Below are 22,175 nucleotides of genomic sequence, written 5' to 3'. Positions count from 1 at the left end.
AGATATTTTTTACACTACTACAATGTGATGCATAAGACCATGTAAGTACTAAGTGCTATGTATATATATATATATATATATATATATATATATATATATATATATATATATATATATATATATATATATATATATATTCCATTTCTGACACATACTGTAGCTAACTCATTTCCTTTCAAGCGTTGACTTTGAAATGCAATTTATTTTTATTTGGTCAGTTCTTGTTATTGTTATCATTCTATAAAAATGATCTGCTCCCAGAAAAATGAACAACCGGAGCCCAGAGAAGCATTTTACAGTGTAGCTTCTGGGAAACCCCACCAATGGTTTCTATTTATGTTAGCAGGATAATATCACAGAGGATTTCATCTCTTTGGAAAGGGGTAAAGATTTTAGAGCAGGGTTTGTCTAAAAAGGATATCTTCCAATCAATCCATATATTTATTGCACACCTTACTGGCCAACTGGAATTCACATCTTTGGAAAGGGGTTGCGTGGGGGACAGGTTAGGGTAAACACAGCAGCATTCATTAAGATTAAGGTTGGACCAGATATATAGTTGGCATGAAATGGGAAGACCTTGACGCTAGAAGACACAGTTTCACCATCAGGTTTCTTCTTTATGTTAAAGTAAAAGTATGGAAAGCCCTACTAAAAATAGTTTGGTGTGATTAAAAAAGGGGTTGTAATTAGGGTTGCCACCTGTTTTTTTTTACCCAGACAGCCTTGTATTTTGAAGGGCTGTCTGAGTCAGAACTGCTTGCCCGGTTTTTCAGATTAGGAAAACTGGACAGGATTCCCAAGACTGATCATGATCTGGCAATTGGCGATTGCCATGTCAAAAACCTGCTGCTGATGTCATCAACCCATCCCACAATACGTCATCAATCCACCCCACCATGTCATCAATCTGCCACCATTACGTCATGGCTCTTGCCCCCCTGCCATGAGTTATATGCGACCCTAGTTGTAGTTCTTTCTAGCTAGGAAGGATCAATAAAGTTAATTTTCTAAGCAATCAATAATAATTAATGTATGGAGCAATTTGATTATCCTTTTGTCATCAGGAAGATTTTCCTATACCCTACAGGGCTGGGTGGATTGCTCATCTGTTGAAAGACTTATTAGTCCTCCTTTTCAACAGCTCATGAAGTGGTTTTTTTTTAGAATTATGGGCTATTTTTAGGTTTTCCCTATAAGCTCTAGGCTTACCTATCAAGTAATATGGCCAAGCTTCAGAGGAGATTTGACCTCAATTCAAGCTTGAAGTGCAAGACAAAAGGACACCATTACTATAGGGCGAATTGTGTTTTTTTGGCAAAAATTCACCAACATGACAATTTGTAGAAAATATGCCAATTTACTAAAGGGCGAAGAAGACAATAGCGAAAAAGCTCTACACTTTCTCGCTGTTGCACAAAGCAAATTTTTGCTCAGGCAAACGATAGTCAATCCACAAATTTATCAAAGTGTACATTTTCCAATACGTTACCCTTTTCACCATAGTCTACTAGTTCTAACTGGCAAACTGTTAAGATGAAGCTACATCCTCAACATTACTAAGTCAGTGAAATCATATCCTGTATTCAAAGAAGTCTAATGAAAAGAAAAAAATGCTGGCGTTTTTCCATATATTAATGTGGGATTATGTTTAAAAGATTTAATATATGTTATTTACACTGTTTAATCATTTGTTTTAGGGTGGGCTCATTTTTAGGATAGTAGAGGATCTCTATTGTCTTTATTTTGTTTCCTTGGACATTTTAATAATAAGTTCCAGCAATTTCATCATCACTAATAAAGACATACATATGACTTGTGTGTAACCGCCATATTTAAAGGGATTCTGTCATGATTTTTATGATGTATTTTTTATTTCTAAATTCCACTGATTACACTTCAAATAACTCACTCTACAATATAAAATTTCATTCCTGAACCAGGATATTGAATATTGGTATGTAGACAGCCATCTCGGGTCCTTTGCCTGCTCATGTGCTTCCAGAAAAAGCCAGCACTTTAGGATGGAACTGCTTTCTGGCAGGCTGTTGTTTCTCCTATTCAATGTAACTGAATGAGTCGCAGTGGGACCTGGATTTTACTATTGAGTGCTTTTCTTAGATCTAACAGGCAACTGTTATCTTGTGTTAGGGAGCTGCTAACTGGTTACCTTCCCATTGTTCTGTTGTTTGGCTGCTGGGGGGGTTGATATCACTTTAACTTGCAGTACAGCAGTAAAGAATGATTGAAGTTTATCGGAGCACAAGTCACATGACTTGGGGCAGCTGGGAAACTGACAATATGTCTAGCCCCATGTCAGATTTCAAAATTAAATATAAAAAAATATGTTTGCTCTTTTGAGAAATGGATTTGAAGTATGGGGAGGCTTTCTGGAGCAAAACTTCAGGCCAAGTAAATGTCCCCCAAAATCTGCAAAGAGAATCACTAACAATTTCAAAAAAAGCTAAGGAAAACAGTAAGAAAAATCTAATTTAACAACTATCTCCAAATATTTCTATTAAATCAAAATTAAATATAAAAAAATATGTTTGCTCTTTTGAGAAACGGATTTGAAGTATGGGGAGGCTTTTCCGGAGCAAAACTTCAGACCTCAGTAAATGTCCCCCAAAATCTGCAAAGAGAATCACTAACAATTTCAAAAAAAGCTAGGGAAAACAGTAAGAAAAATTTAATTTAACAACTATCTCCAAATATTTCTATTATATCAATGGGCTTTCATGTACTAATGAACTCATAATATTATGCACACATTGATATTCTAATACAATTTCCAAACGGTTTAAATTTTTTTGTGTTGTTTTTGTTTCTATTCACATCACTGCCAGGGGCAATGATGGATAGTAAGGCTGCATTTTTTTTTTCTTATGCCAGGGGCAGTGATGCTTGATAAGGCTGCATTTTTATAAGAATCCATTCTTTTCAAAACCCAGACCCTGTCAATCAAATGGCATCCTGGTCTCTAGCGTAATTGTTAACTGGGACTCTAACAACCATATATCATTTAAATGTTTCAACTAAAAATCTGCAGGACAACATTTTTTTATTAGTGATGGGCGAATTTGCGTCGTTTCGGTTCGCCGAAAAATTTGCGAATTTCGCGCGTTTTTGACGCCGGTGCCCGTTTTTGACGCCGGCGCCCGTTTTTTTTACGCCGGCGCCCGTTTTTGACGCCAGCGTCCGTTTTTTCGGAAAAAAAATTGACGCCAGCGAAATTTTCTCGGGCGTTTTGTGAATTCGCCGCAAATTCGCGCCTGGCGAATAAATTCGCCCATCACTATTTTTCATATGTCCAAAAGCCATAGTCAAAACACAAATAAATACCAGTTCAAAATTGTCTTGGACACTGTCCACAGCATAAAATAAATAAATGTTAAGATTAATAATGAAGTTTTTGTTAACTTTTATATTGATATGTTCTATGTCTATCTGTGGCTCTTGTTAACATCTTCTTTTATACGAAAGACATGAAAGTGTGTTGCACAGAGCGGAGAGAAGAGATAATGCATCACAAGAGCGAGCTGCCATTATACATTCTGAGCAAATGCAATGCTGAATACTCACAAGTGGTTCGGAGAAAGAGGATACATTAAATATGTTCTGCAGAGAGTGCTCAAAGGAAGTAGAAATTACTTCATTTAGATCTAAGTTTAGATACTGTGTATTTAGATCTTATTAGAATCATCTGAAGAATACTCAGCAGGAGTACCAGGCCCTACAAACTGCCTCGGTAATTTACAGTCAGCACATACAATAAAAAAACACATTATAACATAAGTTTTATTTGTGATCTATCAGATCTTTTCATTAGGGCTTGTTGCTGGATATAGCAAAAAAAATTGATATTTTTCATTTTGTCCCAAATGTCAAAACAAAGTCCGGTTCTGGAATTGAAAAATATGTGCACAGAATATCTTCATAAAGTTTTTAAATTGTTTTACTGATGAGAAGGGCATTGGACCTTGTACCTAACCTGCCACGCCTTGACCACCCTTTAACACCCACTGACAAATGACCACTCTATTGTGATGATGAGATTGAAAGTCTATAATTTAGAAACAGTAACAGAACCAACACAATCTGCTAGCGAGGGGGGAGGCACAATTATTTATTTTCTAATAAGAGTTTTTCTAACTGGTTGTGAGAAAAATCCACAATTAATCATCATCATTTTTCTGAAAATTTATAGTATAGAAAAAAAATGTGTGTTAATTCACAGAAAAAAAACTTGACCATAGCAAAAACAGCATTTCTTCCATTTTTTTTTTTTATACAAATTATGCTGTTTTTACAAACACTAAAAAAATAATAATAAAAAATAGCTGAAAACTGAAAACACATCGCCATTACTTTATACGTAATCATCCTAATTTAGCTGCTTTCTTTCTTCTTTTCAGTTTTCAAGATTTTTTTAATAGATACATCTTGAGGAATGAAATTTGTAATAAATAGTAATAAATAGGTCCTGCAAACAATCAGACATATCTGGCAGCAGAGGAGGGAGTGGTACCATTTCTAGCAGCTATTGGCGCAAATCCTACAACATGTGTTTATTGTCTAGGGGGGCAATGAGCTTCCGATTCCGATTCTAGACTAACAGGGTCTGAAAATACACCCTTGAGAAACTGAGAAAATTCGCTGGTGAAAAATCTGCAGCGTCAAATTTTTTTTGGCGTGCATCAGATTAGTCGTGCACATAAAAATTGTTGTGCATTAAAAAAATTTGACGCCCATTCACTTTAATGCATTTGGACAAAATAGGCGTGCATATAAAAATTGTTGTGGGCGTCGAAATTGACATGCATCAAAATAATAACGCCCATTGACTTTAATGCGTTTTGCAAATTTTCGACCATTTAGCAAATTTCACAGTAAATTTGCAAATTTTTCTGCGAAGTGGGACAAATTCGCTCATCACTAGCCCTGACATTAAGTAGATAACCAAGAGGAATGCGAATAAGGAAACCACTCCCCATTATGCTGGTGGCCCAACTCAAGCAGACTGAGCAGGCAACCACTGTCCTACATTCCCCACTGTAATAAAAGAATAACACACTAAAACCCACTAAAAAAGTGATTCTTAACCTGTGGGTCCCCATGATCTTTATAGTTGGGGGTCTCCATTAATTCTACTAGTAAATTGAAATGTCCTTCTGCAATTGTAAATAATAATACATTAATAGAGTGCATTCTACTGATTCTGTTAGGTGGCTAAGCTGATCCTCAAGCTTTAAAAATATTTATTAGTAAAGTTTTTGGCCAAGCATCGATTCCACAAAACTGCGGCAAAAATTTGGCAAGGAAAAGAAAAGTCACCAAGACAAAAAAGTTGGCGCATGAAAAAACAGCCATTGACTTTAATGCATTTGGAGTGAGAAAAAACAACCATTGACTTTAACGCATCTAGACAAAAAAGTCTGCGCAAGAAAAAAACGTCCATTGACTTTAACGCATTTGGAGTGGAGAAAAACGTCATGTGCAAAAAAAAATTTGCTGCAAATAAAAAAATTGTGCCTATTGAAAGGGTAATTTGCACAGGAAATCTTCTTTATTTCTATTTTTATTTCGAAAATTTTTCGCCATTTCATGAATTTTTCATAAATTTTTGAACTTTCTGGCAAAGCCAAATGGGGCAGATTCGCTCATCACTATTAAAAAAAACCCTGCACTAAAACTTACCAGCACACCTGCTTCCGTCAAACCTTCTATCCTACTACTGGTCATAACCTCTGCCCCCCATGGGTCTTCTTAGACAAACATACTTTAGGTTACATACTGTCAAGGGCAACATAAAGTTCAGTTTTATTTTGTTGAACAAACATTATTCTTCAAAGTTCTTTCCAAGTTGAACTTTTTTTATGATTCCTTCTCAATCAGACATAGTGAACATCCAACATGACGATGGAACAGGGGGTGCTGTGCCCTCGAGTTTACAAACATCTTTTCCAAGGCAGTAAAACGAAACAATCTGCAGTCTTAACAAGTTTAGCCATTATTGTACCCATTAATTTGGTTTTTTTTGTAGTTTTGTAATATGCAGAGAATTTCAGAATGTTCCCAAGTCATTTCAGTTATGTCTCATTTGTAAATCAATAACGCGCCCAGAATAGTCTGTGCAGTTGTATCTAAAAATTTGGAAACAGATCCTCTGCAAGAAAAGTCAATGCGAGCTGCAACACCGACACTTATTTTATGGCTCTTTTCCCCTCCTTCTTTGTGTATTTAAGTGAGCAAAGAAGCTTAGCCAATAAAGTGATAGTAAGGGAAAAAATAATGCGCCTGTAAAATGCCAGCTCAGGCCATTAACTTCCTAAATATGTTTTTTTGGGTGACTGCAAAACATTTTTGACTGCAATATAAATTAATCCCAATTCAACCGACTGCAGATTTCTCCAGATCTGTTGCTGAGGTCACACGGTGCAGCATAATTACATCAGAAATTACAACATTTTTGTCACATTGTTTCCCCACCTGACAAGGATCCCTAAATATGTTATACATCCAGGGAACATGCACTTTCTACCTTAAAGTTCAGCTCTCATTAAGTTACTCATAGTTCTATTCCCTTGAGGAATTATAACTGCAGCCCCCCCCCCCAGGAGCATATTATTTTAACAATTGCTGAGCCCAAGGCTAAGGAAATACCCTTAAAGGAACATTGTCAAATTTAAAGGCAATGGACCTTAGGTAGTGATGGGTGAATTTATTAACCAGGCATGAATTCATGGTGAATTTCCATATTTTGCCACCGGTGAATAAATTCTGTGAAAATTCAGATGCCTGCGACAATTAAATGTTGCCCATTGACTTCAATGTGTGTCAAATAGTTGCCAGCATCAATTTTGACGCCTACAAATTGACGCTGGTGTCAAAATTCACGTTTTGTGAATTTTTCACTGTTTTGCGAATTTCGCAGGAACAATTCGTCCATCACTAACCTTAGGCACTTAGGGGGTTGGTATATTTTGTTGCTTGATGACATTGATATACACTGTACTTTATGGAAACTATTCAAATACCCATAATGAAATCATAAATAAAATACATCTGTTATCCGGAAACCTGTTATCCACAAAGCTCTGAATTACAGGAAAGCAGTCTCCTATAGACTCTATTTATGCAAATAATCCAAATCCATATGTATAAAGGTGATTTCCTTTTTCTCTGTAATAATAAAACAGTAGCTTGTACTTGATCCCAACTAAGATATAATTAATCCTTATTCAAAGCAAAACCAGCCTATTGGGTTTATTTAATATTTATATGATTTTCTAGTAGATTTAAGGTATGGAGATCCAAATTATGGAAAGATCTGTTATTCAGAAATCCCCAGATCCCCAGCATTCTGGATAACAGGTCCCATACCTGTAATTGGGTATATATCACATCACTGTTCTCCCCCAGCCTTAAGAAAAACATACAATGGGGAAATGTATTAAAATATGCATTGTTGCCAGGGTCTAGTAACCAATTTAAATTAATTTAAAGGGATACTGTCATTTTTTTTCAAAATACATCAGTTAATAGTGCTGCTCCAGCAGAATTCTGCACTAAAATCCGTTTTTCATAAGAGCAAACTGATTTTTTTATAATTAACTTTGAAATCTGACATGGGGCTAGACATATTGTCCATTTCCCAGGTGCCCCCAGTCATGCGACTTGTGCTCTGATAACCTTAATTCACTCTTTACTGCTGCACTGCAAGTTGGAATGATATCACCACCCTCCTTTCCCCCAAGCAGCCCATCAGCAAAACGATAACAGCTCCCTGGTAGATACTGTATAACAGTACTCAATAGTAACAATATATGTCCACTGTGACTCCTTTAGTTACATTGAGTAGGAGAAACAACAGCCTGCCAGAAAGCAGTTCCCTCCTAAAGTGCTGCCTTTTTCTGAAAGCACATGACCAGGCAAAATGACCTAAGATGCACCTACACACCGATATTATAACTAAAAAAACGTAGCGTGAATTATTTGCAGCGTAAATAAGAAACAAAAACTACACCATAAAAATCATGACAGAATCCCTTTGAAGCAAACATATGATTGGAACGTGCATTGCCCCTGTCATTTCATTGCTTCCAATATGTCCTAAGTAGTGATGGGTGAATTTGTCCCGTTTCGCTTTGCCGAAAAATTCACGAATTTACAGCGAAATTCACAAAAACGCATTGAAGTCAATGGGCATCAAAATTATTTTGATGAACGTCAAGTTTGATGCCCGCGACAATTTTTATACGCGTGCCTATTTTGTCCGAATGCATTAGGCAATGGGCATCTGAATAATCTTGACGCACGACAATTTAAGCGTGTAACCATTCTGCCGCGCGCCCAAATTTTTCACCGGCGAATTTTTGCCGCAGTTTTGATTTATTTGTTGACTGCGAAAATGCCGAAATTCGCCTCAAATTCGCGCCTGATGAATTTATTCGCACATCACTAGTCCTAAAGACTATTGAGAGGAAACAAGCAAAGAGCCAATAGATGCCTGAGCTACACCATTTTTACATCATACTTTATCATAAAATGCTTAACATGACTGTGTTATAAATCCCCTACCTACTATGTATTGTTCATTGACTGCAAAACACCCACCTCCGGCTCAATGCTGGATCATAATTTATGACCAGGTGCATGGAACATTTTGTTTGAATGGTTATAATAGACATGTTTATATTATTCAGCCTATTGTTAACATGCCCAGATTGCAGCAAACTTCAATAGAACTCAACAGCAAACATCAATGGCTGTCAAGTCCTTCAACCGCTCCGTGTCAGAAGGTATCTGCATGTGACTAGAGCAGTTTGATTCTACAAATGATTTTTTCCTTCAGCGGAAAGATGAAACAGTCAGACTTAAAATATGATATAATAGGCCTTGGAAGGTTTATGTCCAGAAACTGTACTTTCACCTGAGTAATGTGCATTTCTAATGCAATAGATTTCTTTATTGAAGTAGCCGCACACTACAGCTCCGGCCATTACACACTGTCAATAGTCCGGACTCGTCTGTCACTCACAATGGACTGTGATTTAAAGTGCTATAACTAACTAAGAGATCATACATGGTCAAGAAATATATAGTGATACTGTGCTTTATAAAAGCCATTCCCTTGCTGAAAGCCTATTTTTCTAAAATGCCTTTCTCTCTTGAAAGTTGTGTCCTTTATTTCAGTGCATTGTGATCATTATCTGATACAACTATCTATTTAGGGGCCGATTCACCAAGGGTCGAATATCGAGGGTTAATTAACCCTCGATATTCGACTGGGAATTAAAATCCTTCGACTTCAAATATCGAAGTCAAAGGATTTTAGCGCAAAATTGTTCGATCGAACGATCGAAGGAATAATTCCTTCGAATCGAACGATTCGAAGGATTTTAATCCAACGATCGAAGGATTATCCTTCAACCAAAAAAACTTAGGAATGCTTATGGGGACCTTCCCCATAGGCTAACATTGACTTCGGTAGCTTTTAGATGGTGAACTAGGGGGTCAAAGTTTTTTCTTAAAGAGACAGTACTTTGACTATCGAATACTCGAATAGTCGAACGATTTTTAGTTTGAATCCTTCGATTCGAAGTCGAATTCGTAGTCGAAGGTCGAAGTAGCCCATTCGATGGTCGAAGTAGCCCAAAAAACACTTGAAATTCGAAGTTTTTTTACTTCGAATCCTTCACTCGAAGTTAGTGTGCCCCTAAGTGTGCCATTCAGAAACCTCTGAAATACAGAATTCCATTTCCATAGAATCATATTTAAACAAACACATTTTCTTCTTATTTGTAACAATACTTTGTCCTTGATGTTAATAATTTAATTTAAGTAAAGTAAAACTACTGTGACAAGCTCATTGCCTTTATTCACAATTTTGGTAGACAGGTGAGCAATGGATCAAGAGCATAAAGACTGGGACTCCAGGCAAAAACTCGGGTTTATTTAAGCAACTCTTCCCAACTTACAGAAACAAAGTTAAATAGAGTTATAACAGAACACATTCAAGACTTTTCCCCAAATTATTTCTCACCATACAGGGTGACTTCTACACTCTGCAATATTCTGGGTTTCTCACTAAACCCTGCTCACTCTCCCCTCCAGGGATACAAATTCACCAACCTCTAGCCTTGCACAACTTCTGGCTTTCCTCAGAAATTAAAGGACACCTTTTTACACCTTTTTACCCCCTTCTTATATTAAGGGGTTATTTATCAAGGTCTGAATTAATCTCACTATTTCTAATATCAAGCTTCGAGCAACTCCGAATTTCCTAATGGACATTATTTCTGAAGAAAAAAGCCCAGAAAAATAGAAAATAGAGTTTTCCGCAAAAACTAATATTTTTTCTGAGTTTTCTGAGTTTTTTGCACCGAAACCCCGAAATCATCGGATATCGGTACAGCCATCAACGCAGAAACTTCTCCATTGACTTATACCGGACCTCGAGAGCTTTTAGAGTTCTTAGTTTTTAGACCATCAGTCTTTAATAAATCTCGAAAAACTCTTCTAATTTTTTTTTTGCCCTGAAAACTACAAATTATTCGAGGTTCGGATACTTGGAGCTTGATAAATAACCCCCTAAATGTTTAGTGGCCTTTAGGCATGGTTCAGCTCATTATTAATAACACCTCTAATTTTGTAAAACTCCAGATTGTAAGTATTCTGTATAATAGGTACCATACCTATAAGGGAAAGGTTTGGAAAATGAGAGCAAGAGGTGTCAGTTTTATATAGTAGGTTGGCTTCTTGACCAATCAAAGACCCAAAATAAGATTTGGAACCCTTCCAATTAGAACTAATAAAAGTTTAGGTTTATAGTACCCCTTTATCTCTCCCCCAGGACTGGATGTAATAACTTTTTTTTTATTTTTGGCAATGGTATTGATGTCTAAGCTTCTAAATGTAACAGCCTTGACCAGTTATGGAAGTTGGTCTTTGCATTTAGGTAAGTTGGAAGTAACCTTGATTCCATCAATGGTTGAAGCCTAGGTGGCAGGACCACTTAAAGAATGAAAATTAAGAAGAAAAGTCTGGACATTAGATGGTTTGGAAGACAGAAAAAGACAGTAACATCAGTATCCAAGCACTGCGTATCTTGACAGCGCTATATAAATAAATGATGATGATGATGATGATGATGATGATCCCACCCACTTCTGCATAATCATACTTTCTTGTCTTACATTTTAGCTTTAAACCAACCAGTTATGAATTTAGAAAATACTTTACCAGATGTATTCATAGTCAAGAGTTTCAGTATTCAAAAGTAAGTTTTTAATTAAGTCACTGAAGCAAAACTGGCCAATAAGAGCTTTATATAAATAAACCTCAATGCGTAAATAAAGAAGATTTCACATTCACATTACCCTTTCTCTATATGTTTTACTGAGCAAAAGTAAAGAAAATGTTTTCCATTTATATTAGTAATCCTTTAAATGCATTTTCCTATTCTTTTTAAGAAAAAGTTACTGGAGGGTTGAATATTTTAAAAAGCTGGTAAAATATTTTTAAGATTCGGCTAATTAATACCCAAGTCTCTTTTTCCCTCCCCTCAAGCAGTGTATTGTATTGTATTTCTCCCTCTTAAGCCTTGACCCATTTTGTATAAAGCTACATTTAGCTGGGGAAAAAGAAATAACAGCAACAACTGAGTTGTTAGTTTCTATATTTCCAAATTCAGTGAACCCTTGGGGACTGGTATCCAAACATAGAGAGGAAATATATACGGTACTATAATATAATATAATAAAGTGTGTAAAAATGTGTAAAAAAAAAGTTGTAATAACATCACACAATAGGAAGCTGTTAATTAACTTAAAATGCTTTTGCTCATGGAAATGCACTGAGAAGTATTATTGAGAGCTTGTGGAAGTATTGGTCACATGTTTGTATGCTCCTTGGTCAAGTAAGCCCTCTACACCCCCATTTGATCCTTATTTCCTATCTCCTACACTGTCTTCACATTGAGCTTGCACATGCTTTTATACCTCATTGAGCAGAAATACTCTTCAAGAACAAGGCTATTGATAAGATGTATAGTGATGGGTGAATTGATGGGTCAATAGGCGTCAAAATTATTTTGACGCTTGTCAATGGGCGCCCCAAATAATTTGGACGCGCAACTATTCTGACGTGCGCAGAAATTGTTTTGCCGTGGCGCATTTTTCTGCTTCTAACAACCGCCTTTCGTTTCAGTAGGAGCCCTGTAGTGATGGGCGAATAAATTCGCCTGGCACAAATTTGGGGCAAATTTCTGTGTTTCGCCGCCAGCGAATAAATTTGTGAATCTCCCTTGAAAATTCACCCATGAAAATTCGCTGACGTCAATTTCATTGTCAGATTTTCACATTTTTTTTGTGAAAATCTTCAAATTTCAAGATTTTTGAGTGAAAACCTTAAAATTTCATGATTTTTGAGTGAAATCCTTCAAATTTTACGATTTTTGAGTGAAATCCCTCAAATTTCACAATTTTTGAGTGAAATCCCTCAAATTTCAAGATTTTTGAGTGAAATCCTTCAAATTTCAAGTTTTTTTGTGAAAACCTTCAAATTTCACTATTTTTACGTGAAAACGTCTGATTTGCAAAAATTTTCGTGAAAGCGTTCGAATTTCACGATTTTTCCGGGAACTTTCAGATTTTTTTCTCCGAAGCGGGAGAAATTCACCCATCACTAGAGCCCTCCTCTACTCAGATGCCGACAAGTCTTAAAGTGAGAGCAGCAAGGGGGAAGTTCTGGGCAAACAAGAGAACTGTAACATACCTGTATGCAGGAAGGACGAGGAACAGAAATCGAAGTCAGTACCAAACAGTGCAGTTTAGATTCAGAAACCAGGAGCATAGTCAGAATAACAGACCAGGGTCAAAACCAGTCGGTAACACGGTACAGAGTCAGGATATAGAAGAATGGTCAATAACAACCAAGAGGTGTTTCAGGCAATGATACCTTTGATTCAGACACTCACAACATCATGAAAATCAACCACTAAATCCTGTTTTCTGTATCACAAACGGCTCTTTGTCAAGTCTGTTTAATCTGCACATTCAGTGCTCCAGAGTTAAAATCCCTTAAATCAAGGCTAAAGAGGAGAGAATATATATTCGGATGAATCAGGATTGAACAAAGCTTTGACATTCATGATTCATGAATTTTCCATAGTGCATTTTTCAGCACATTTGATGCAGTTTAGCCAATTGAATAAGCATGATACACCTCAAAATCAAAGAGAATCAGAATTCACTAGTTGCTGTTAGATCTGCAGCAACTGGCTGGTGAGTAACAAAAAAAAAATAATGATAAAATATAATTATAAAATAATAGTTGATTCGCAAATCGCTCATCTCTTATGAGTGTTAGATAGTTTGTGAATGACAACAGACAACAAACTTTGTAACCCTTGCCGTGCACATCTGGACAGATTATAAAAAGAACTAAATCTGGATTTGGTTAAGTCTTTGTGAGCTCTTGTCCCATATTTCAAATCTCTGTAAGAATTTGTATTATATAGTATTGGACTTTTTCTTACAGAAATGTCAATAGATTCAGTTCATGGCTATGAAAAAAGTAATATCTGGGTTAGTTTAAGGGTAGCGCAAATGAGTGCGTTTCCCTATTCTAAGACAATAGTAAAACTCACTGGTGTAACTAGTAGTGATGGACTAATCTGAACTCTTTGCTTCACTGAAAATTTCCTAAACAGCACACAATTGGCCAAATATATTAAAGTATATGGTTGACAAGTTTTTTAATGCGCAACACATTTTTTTTGATGGGTCTATGGGCATCTTTTTCACAGCGAAACCTTCACTCATAACTAGAGTTTACTGGGCCCAACAGCAAATTAGGGCCCTAAATTGTTGCTAAGTTTACCATTTCAACCAAGATATATCGAAAGTGATCATTAATTAGGGCCTCAATGGGCCCTCTACCCTCCTGGGCCCCCCTGAAACTGCAGTGTCTGCTTCTTCTGTAGTTACACCTCTGCAAAACCTGATGTTTCCCCTTTCATCCCTAACCCTAATAGTAATCTGATATTACATTTGTTATAACCATAAACTGGACCCCCAAATGGTTTATCAAAAAATGAGATGTATAAAGGAAACGTTTATTAATATGCCTATGCCAACGGGATATAATTATTTGATCGGTCACTTATCGGTTTAAAAATTAAGGCATTTTATTGTTCAGATTTTGAAAAGAGCTTGAAAGTGTCATTGCTTGATACACTTTATCACTTGCATTGCATAACTAATCATTATTTTGTGAATCTGCTCATGAAAACTGATATTAGCCAGTAGGAAAGGGACTCTTACTAAATAAGGATTATACTGTATCTCATTTTTCATCATTTAGAAGCCCTTCAAGACGTGATTAACATTTCTACTGACACAATTTGGAATAAAACAGCTCGTAGCCATGTCAGTGTTTGACTAGGAAGATCAGGAGAGGCCTCCCAAGAGAATTTTTTTTATTTTATAAGGAGTTAGCATTAAAGGAGAAACAAACCACTTATTAAAAAAACATCACTTCTTTTAATAGGGGTAATTTATCACAACCCTGGACATACGTCTTAGAGCAAAATTAGTCCCTCAAGGCTCATTCAATAAAACTTATGTCCATGGCACAGTGGTGACAGACTCCTAGCAGTCCTGTCCTTACCATCTGCCATAGGACTTGGGCATTGGAATGATAGGGGAAGGCTAAAAGATAAGGGTGGGGGTAGCTTATGTGCCTTCCCCACCTGCCCCTTATAAATACAGCACTATGGTAATCATGGAGGAATGCAGATCTTCATGCTCCATTCTATAATGAAAGGCATAGTCAGAGGCACTTATGGGGTGGGTGCTGAAAACATGACCTTTATTGGCCAATTAGTCTCTCCCTATATACTGGTAGTTGTACTTTATCCAGGAGCATGGGCGAATTCATTCGGCAGGCATGGATTCGCTGCGAATTTCCACATTTTGCCGCCTGCAAATGTTGTCATAAAAGTTTGGCAAAAATTCGACTTGGAAAATTCACTGCAACAAAGAAAAATTGTTGTGCGCATAAAAATTTTAGCACGTCAAAATTATTTGAACGCCCATTGACTTTAATGCATTTGGACAAAAGAAAAAAATTGTCGCTCGTGTCAAAATTTCACACATCAAAATTATTTTGACGCCCATTGGCTTCAATGCATTTCGCAAATTTTACGCTGTTTCACAGTTTTTTTCCTTGTTTCACAAGTTGTTTGGCAAAGGGAAACGGGACAGATCTGCCCATCATTTTCCAGGAGCAAACTTTGAGTTTCTTTTCTGAAATAATTATTGTTCCTTGCACCTACATTTCCCAACTTGCCATAACTCTTCAAGGTGATAGTTTTGAAGCCCATATCCCCTATTCAAATAATACTGGTAGATTAGAATTGCTAATAAAATCTAAACTATTTTTTTTTTCCAATTTATATATAACACACTGCAGACACTTCCTGTACCTCTGGCGTTAAGTAAAACAACATTCCACTGCTAAATCGAGCAAGCAGATATTTAAAGTGTCATAGTCTGTGCACATCATCCCAGATAGTTATAAAAATTGCATACTTCTCCACTGAATATAAAAAATAAAGTATGTCGGTAACAGGGCTGCCTTCATGAATAGCTATTTCCTTCAGCTTGTTAGCTGGGCAATGCAGAAAGGATATTTTCACTTGACACCATACCATAGCGTTACTATAAGTATTATACTTTTAGTATGCAAGCCATAGATATTCAAATTCTGGATCTCAACTATTGTTGAAATTAACTAACTTGTATCCAGCTGGAAATGAGGTGGGTGAAATGGTCAGCACCTACTGGACTGGAACATGTTGGACATCTCTAGTTGTAATGATTGAGTTTTTACCCCTTTTATGTATTACATCTTAGTGGGCATTTAGGTAAATGCAGGAATGAAGACAAAGCCCAATATTTAGTGTCAGGAATAAATTTAGAGCTTATAAATAAATGCATAAATGTCAAAGAAGGACCCTATGCAGGACAACCTATGATTGGAGAACTTGCCTACATACAGTATGTAATTAAAGAGATACAGGTGAACATCCCCATGGCCTGATGTATTTTTTAAATAGAAAAAGAAAAAAAAAATAATCGATTGTACTGTGAATCGAGGCTTTGGAAGTGTCAGTAACCTTTTACCCACTGGGCTGATGACATTGGCGTGGTCCTTGATCAATTCAGTGCAAATGAAAGGGTTTGCCCCTGAGGAATGGTAATAATAATTCCTCTTGCTAATTTATTTCGCCCCAGGGTGCCACAAGAAGTTTCATAACACAGTTCAGACCTACAGTTTGCAGTTCTAAGGACTAGTTGCATCTAGTACTAGTAACATAAGACATGCAAGGAGTGATGTTAAGTTTTATAATCAGTGAGCAGCTTCTCTCATCCCTCAAAATCCCTCATTGTTCCAATGTGATCAGAAGCAGCCGCAAGCATTGCTTAGCAAGCACCCCCTGCTGATAGGCTAAGTGAGTCGAAACTCTGCTGTTCCCTCTATTTCTCCCACTCCAGGCACACCTGACCCATCATATCAACAGCTAATAGCCAGTGTTATACATCTCTGTACTTTGTATGCAGTTCACAATATCTCTCAGCGTCTACTGGTTTGTAACAGATACAAGAGCAGCAATCCATTACCACTGTCAGAATGCATATGAATATCCACTTTGGACTAGTATTTCAATCGGTAAACCAATTCATCCTCGGGTAAGTGCTTGAAAACATCATCATTAAAATGTTAGGGATCCAAGTATGATGTATGTTCTACCTCTATTCCCACAGAAAGGTGCAAGCTGGATCCTCGGCTCATTTTTAATCTTTAGCTACTGCTGCTAATTATGCAAAAGCAATATATAACATGTTTTTTAAGGTTTCGTTGCTTCCCCATAGAGCTTACAACCTAACCTTTGGGCCTGGTGCAGAGGATAATAAATTATAATGGTGCTGGAATCATTTCCAGCTCCTGATCTCTAACTTTAGCTTCAAAAGCCTCTGACCATGTGCAGAGATAACTGCTCCTGACAACCTCTATTATGAAGCAGTTGGATTTTAAAAAGTAAGAACTTGGGCACCAGCTACTGATATGTGACCACAAGCAATAAAAGATGGATGAATAGAACCCAGGTCTTATTAAATCAGTAGGTTGTGGCTTGACCACTTATTCATTAACTCCAATTATTGTATTAGGTAGAAAGGTTTGTATTTCTGTCCATTGTAGCTAGAGCGGATTAAAGCTCTCCATTGGCCACTGGTATATGTAGTTCTGTAAAGCATATTGACTTTAGACCACACTCAAAAATCACACAATTGTTTCACTCTATAACCTATCAACGTCCTGACCACCTTCTTGTTAATTCAGCTGGACAACTTCAAGAATAGTAAAACTTGCATTACTTTGAAACTCATGTCTCCTATGGCGAGAAGAAGCAGGAGATATAGAAAATAGGACATTCCCCATTGATTGCCCAGCAGCAGCTGTTTCTAAATGGACTTCTTTATATAATACTGCAGTTTGGTTTCCCCTGATGTGCTTAAACCAAGTAACGGAGTGAATGACTGAGTAAGAGAGAGAGATAAAGAGAGAGGGAGATGTTCCCCAACTTATGTTCTGCTAAATAGTTTAGCTATGCATTATGCACAAAGACAACAAGGTCAGGAACCAAAGAACAATTAATCACACACACGTTAGCATCAGAAAGTGTACAAATCAGGTCTGCCCATATCTTGGAAGCAACCAAGCATCATCCTTGTCTCTAATTAAGATTTCCTCTCTCCTCTGCAATACGGGCCATTGATTCATTCCCAGTGCAATGCAAGTTTCCTTTGCACAAATAAAGCACGGGCTGTAAATTGTATTGATGGGATTATTCACAGACACATTTTCCCTAAGGAGGTCAAAATTCCATACTACGGAAATATAAATAAATATAAATAAAGAATAATTATTTACATTAAATTTAAAATATATTAAGAACATTAAAACAAACTTTTTTTTTATGTGAAAAAATAATGAAAACTTTATTCCTGCCCCCAAAATGGAACAATTTTGCTGTAACTCATCCAGTGTCAAATAAAGTCCTCAAACTCCAAAATGGTATCTTATGTTAAAAGAATGCAATATTCAGATGAGGAGCCTCCGGCACCCTAGGTTGAACGTTACCCCTGTCAGTGCCGGACATGACGATCATCTGATCTGTATTTTCCCTTTTTAATGACACGTTTTGAAATACAAACCTTGGGACCTCATGGACAATGTTGGATATCATGTGTCGAGGATCTGGCCGGTAAATTAATTTATAGTCTGGCAAATACACTCCGTCTTCTCAGGTTATTTAATTATTGATTAAAACAGTCAATTGTATTCTCCAGGAATGAAATAAGAGACTGTGGCTCTCTGCAGAACCCATGCATTCCCCATACTCTGGAAATACAAAACTGCATTTTTTTCCCTTTACCTCCTGAAAGGTTCGTTACCTTAGATCTTTGTTCTACAGAACTGATTGTGCCAAGGAGACCCAGTTCTCTATGAAAGTTCCCATAAGGGGTTTTGGTGGCTGATGCAGGACCCTGGATCCCAAGCTGCACAGTGAAAAATTGGCTCATTTCACACCCCCCTGAATTAAACCCTGAATTAAAGCCAATTTATATGTAAATAACATATAGTTACACACACAAAAAGCAACTCAACAACTTCCAAGAGCAATTCTTTGACTTTGCTAATGTATTTTAAAACATTTAAATTTAAACATAAAATGCAGTTAAATGAGAGCGGGGCTGGCGTAGGGTGGGCATAAATTATTGATGAAATAATGTTTAAAAATAGCTAACTCTAACTAGAACTGCGGGCTATGGAGCACGGCTCATGGCTGGTCCTTCTGTTGGATGAACTAGCAGCCTATTTATACATGTCAACCCAAGCCGGAGCCCACGTTACAACCTTCCCCCTCTCCCCCCGACACACACACCATAAAAAATCCAAAATATAATGTTGTTACCTGCTCTTGCTGCAGAGATGTTTTCCCTGAAGAATTTTGTTCCTTGGCTGTAGTCATGGTGCCCTACTGGTGCCCACAGAAGTACCAGTAACAATTTTTTTTGCAGCGTGTGGGGCTAAATGCCCCAAAGCGAGAGGAAGGAGTAACTAGTCCATGGCTGAAATCGGGAGGTTTGGATGCACGTTAAGCTGAAGCCCACTCACTCACACACACACAATACCAAAAGTCGCAGAAGATGGAAAGATGCTGTGCTCTTTACAATTAGTAACAGCCTTTGCATCACAGAAACAATGATAACTGCTTGGCAGCCAGCTTCTGAGAGGAGCTTAGCTTGGAGACAACCTAGCGATGAAGCCCCCCTCCTGCTCTCTCTTTCTCTCTCTCTCTCTTCTCCACCCCCTCCTCTCTCTATAGTCAGATGCACGGAGCATGCACCAGCTCAGAACCCTGCCAGCAATAAGGTAGCACAGCCTGCCTCTTGTAGGACTGATTCCCTGGAAGAGACATCCCGATGTAATGCGGAGTCTGATTGGATACCAGGGGCAGCAGCCCAGTGTTTAAAGACACTGCCTGGCCCAGTTTAACCCCTTGAGTGCTAACTGTGATGCTAATATCTAAATGGTAAAAATAGAGTTAATGTTTTTATTTTAATTTATTTAATAAAAATAAGGAATAATATAAAGGGGATCTTTGTTAGATAATCCATGGATCCATGCGTTATTACAATACCTTTAAGGGTTAACCAAAAACTAATTTTCCCTAAATCCTCTTTACGAGGATCCATGATGAATGTACATTTTTTAACCACATTAATGCTTATGTAATTAGATTGTTCAGAGCAGCAGTGGACACTTCTAATTACTCCCATTGTCTTTCTGCCCCAAATCTCACATTTATAAATGAAACACTGGTACTTATACTACAGACATTTTATTTAAGTTTCCTTAAATATTTAGTAAAACCCACAGGCACAGGTATCCATATATTCTATATGTTTATGCTTATGTGTAGGTATGGAAGATGCTTTAATGAGTTAAATGCATCAAAAAACCATTTAGGGGTCCTTACTATGGTCCTTACTATGTTTATGTGTATGTTGCCTGCCCAGCTCATAAAAGAATTTTTGCAAGTCTGCATTTGCCCCAAAAGGGCAGGGGTGAAGGCACATAGAAATCCTGTGTCCAGCCCACTACCTGTACCCTAACTTATACTGATGAACTTGCCTTGGCAGCCCTATGACAGATGGTAGTGTTGTGCGGGTCAAAAAGAAGCTGGCCTGCACCCAACCCTAGCTGTTTTTGACCCCATTATAGGGTTCCCCTTGTCTGGTTTGGACCTGGACAGTCTGGTTTTTGGAAGGGCTTCCTGGTTCAAAAATGCCTGCTTTTCCAAGATTGATGTGACGATCGGCAACTTACCAATCATCACATCATAACCCCTCTCTGTGATGACATCACCAACCCTCACAATGTCACCCCCATCTAGTGATGCTCAGAGCTAGAGGTCGGAGAAAGGTGGCAACACACCTCGTGAGCTGTCAGTATTTTTATATCCCCTTCCAACCTGGCCATCTATGATGTCACCAAGTTGGGGTGCAGCAGGAGCAAGGTTCCACCAGAACCTTCCCACAACCATTAAAGAATGTGTCAATGTCAGCCTGAACCCAAGTTTGCAGGTTTACAAACTTGCCTGCAGATCATCCGCTATCTGGTGCAAGGTGCAGACCCAAGATGCAGGACCAGAACTAAGAAGAAGCACATGCCTAGGGTGCAAAGATGGGGAACACTAGGCAATACCTCTTCTGCCTGCTTATCCTGAGTTCCGGTCCTAGCTTCTGAACGTCAGCCCAGCTGTCACTACTTACTGCAGTTTCCTCCAAACTGCTTGCCTCTGCTGCGACCCACCCCCTACCCTTGTGTAGTGCAGGGAAATTCATTGGGGAAAGGTTGGAGTGGGAGATGTGACAAGTGCCTGGTCCTGCCTAGATGCAAGTGTTATTAAAGAAACAATAATGGGGTAATGTAATAAAAGTGGCAATGCCTTTGTGCAAAAATGTTTCCTTTGTGCGATTAAAATTTGCAATGCTGTAACAATCTAAAATAGAATATTAAATTTCAAAATGCAAATTTTTAATCTTGCTTGTTTGGCTAGGCAGACCAAAAAGGGCTTAATGTCCAGCTAGTGATAGGAGCATGGGTTACATGTGGCTTAACACTTCAGGCTAGGGCCTTCACTAAGTGGAAGATTTCAGGAAGGGTGTAGCGCAACTACAACTCTCAGGCTACTTTGCAATAAAAATAGGAAACGCCAGGAGATTCTTAGAATGAAACAAAGTGTAACAGATTATTTGTAAAAGACAAATGTCCTCAGGTTTACTTACAGTCACAAGAGGCATAGGCAAATGTAAAATCAGAGGCTAGAACAGTTTGGATGACACAGATTAGAAATGTGACTCCCATAAGGCATTGTAGTTAAGCAATAATAGGAATCCCCAGCATATATACCTTGAAGTGGTCCGGATCCCACCCAGTGGAGTGGTTAGGGAGAAGGAGTATAAGCCTGACACCCTATCCACTGTGGTCCCTTCACTAAAGGCAATCTAGGATCCTTGGGAAGCTACTGCTACAGATCCTTGATGGAGCACAAAGCTACTCTTGCTATCTGTACTCTCTATCTCACTCTCCTAGAGAGTCTACAATAGATATAACCTAATTCTAGCTAAAATTATTGACAGGGTTCCCTGGTCCCCGACTCTACACTACAGGTACACTAGAGGTACAGTACTGGTCCCTCTAGGGCAATGGCTTTACTGGGCCTTGTTGTACCCAGGCTGAATAGGAACAACCAGTCGCTCAGGACACCAGCATCCAAAGAGGAAGATCCACCCCTTTAAGGAAATGTGGTACGAAATGGTCATTATACCTCTTGGCCAATAATACTGGATATGTAAATCTTAAACTAGATACATGGGCTTTTGCCCAGCAACTAGGGAAAAGGAGGAAGGGTACAGATTTAAAGCCATAGGGGCATATTGAACCTATGGGTCCCTACATCTTATTTGTACAAATTGCTTTTCTCTTTGCAACATTTATTACATTTCCCCCTTAGCGGCATGCACTTGTGCCCACTG

At 37.9% G+C, this 22,175-nt stretch overlaps 1 protein-coding gene across 3 annotated transcripts in view; it reads right to left on the bottom strand.

Annotated features, from left to right (window-relative positions):
- LOC108719662 (dipeptidyl aminopeptidase-like protein 6) overlaps window positions 1-22,175 on the bottom strand; it is a 757,132-nt gene that overhangs the window by 320,994 nt on the left and 413,963 nt on the right. Inside the window, exon 1 of one of the 3 annotated variants that reach the window (XM_041567353.1) lies at window positions 19,046-19,492. The exons of the other annotated variants lie outside the window; for them this stretch is intronic. Within the exon in view, the coding sequence (XP_041423287.1) occupies window positions 19,046-19,102 (57 nt within the window). The 5' untranslated portion in view covers window positions 19,103-19,492. Of the gene's footprint in view, window positions 1-19,045; window positions 19,493-22,175 lie in introns of those variants that run through there. 3 annotated transcript variants of the gene reach the window in all.

The sequence above is a fragment of the Xenopus laevis genome, chromosome 6S, assembly GCF_017654675.1.
Source record: "Xenopus laevis strain J_2021 chromosome 6S, Xenopus_laevis_v10.1, whole genome shotgun sequence".
Taxonomy (NCBI): Eukaryota; Metazoa; Chordata; class Amphibia; order Anura; family Pipidae; genus Xenopus; species Xenopus laevis.
Note: the sequence above shows the minus strand (reverse complement) of the source record. Positions and strands in the feature narration are given on the sequence as shown.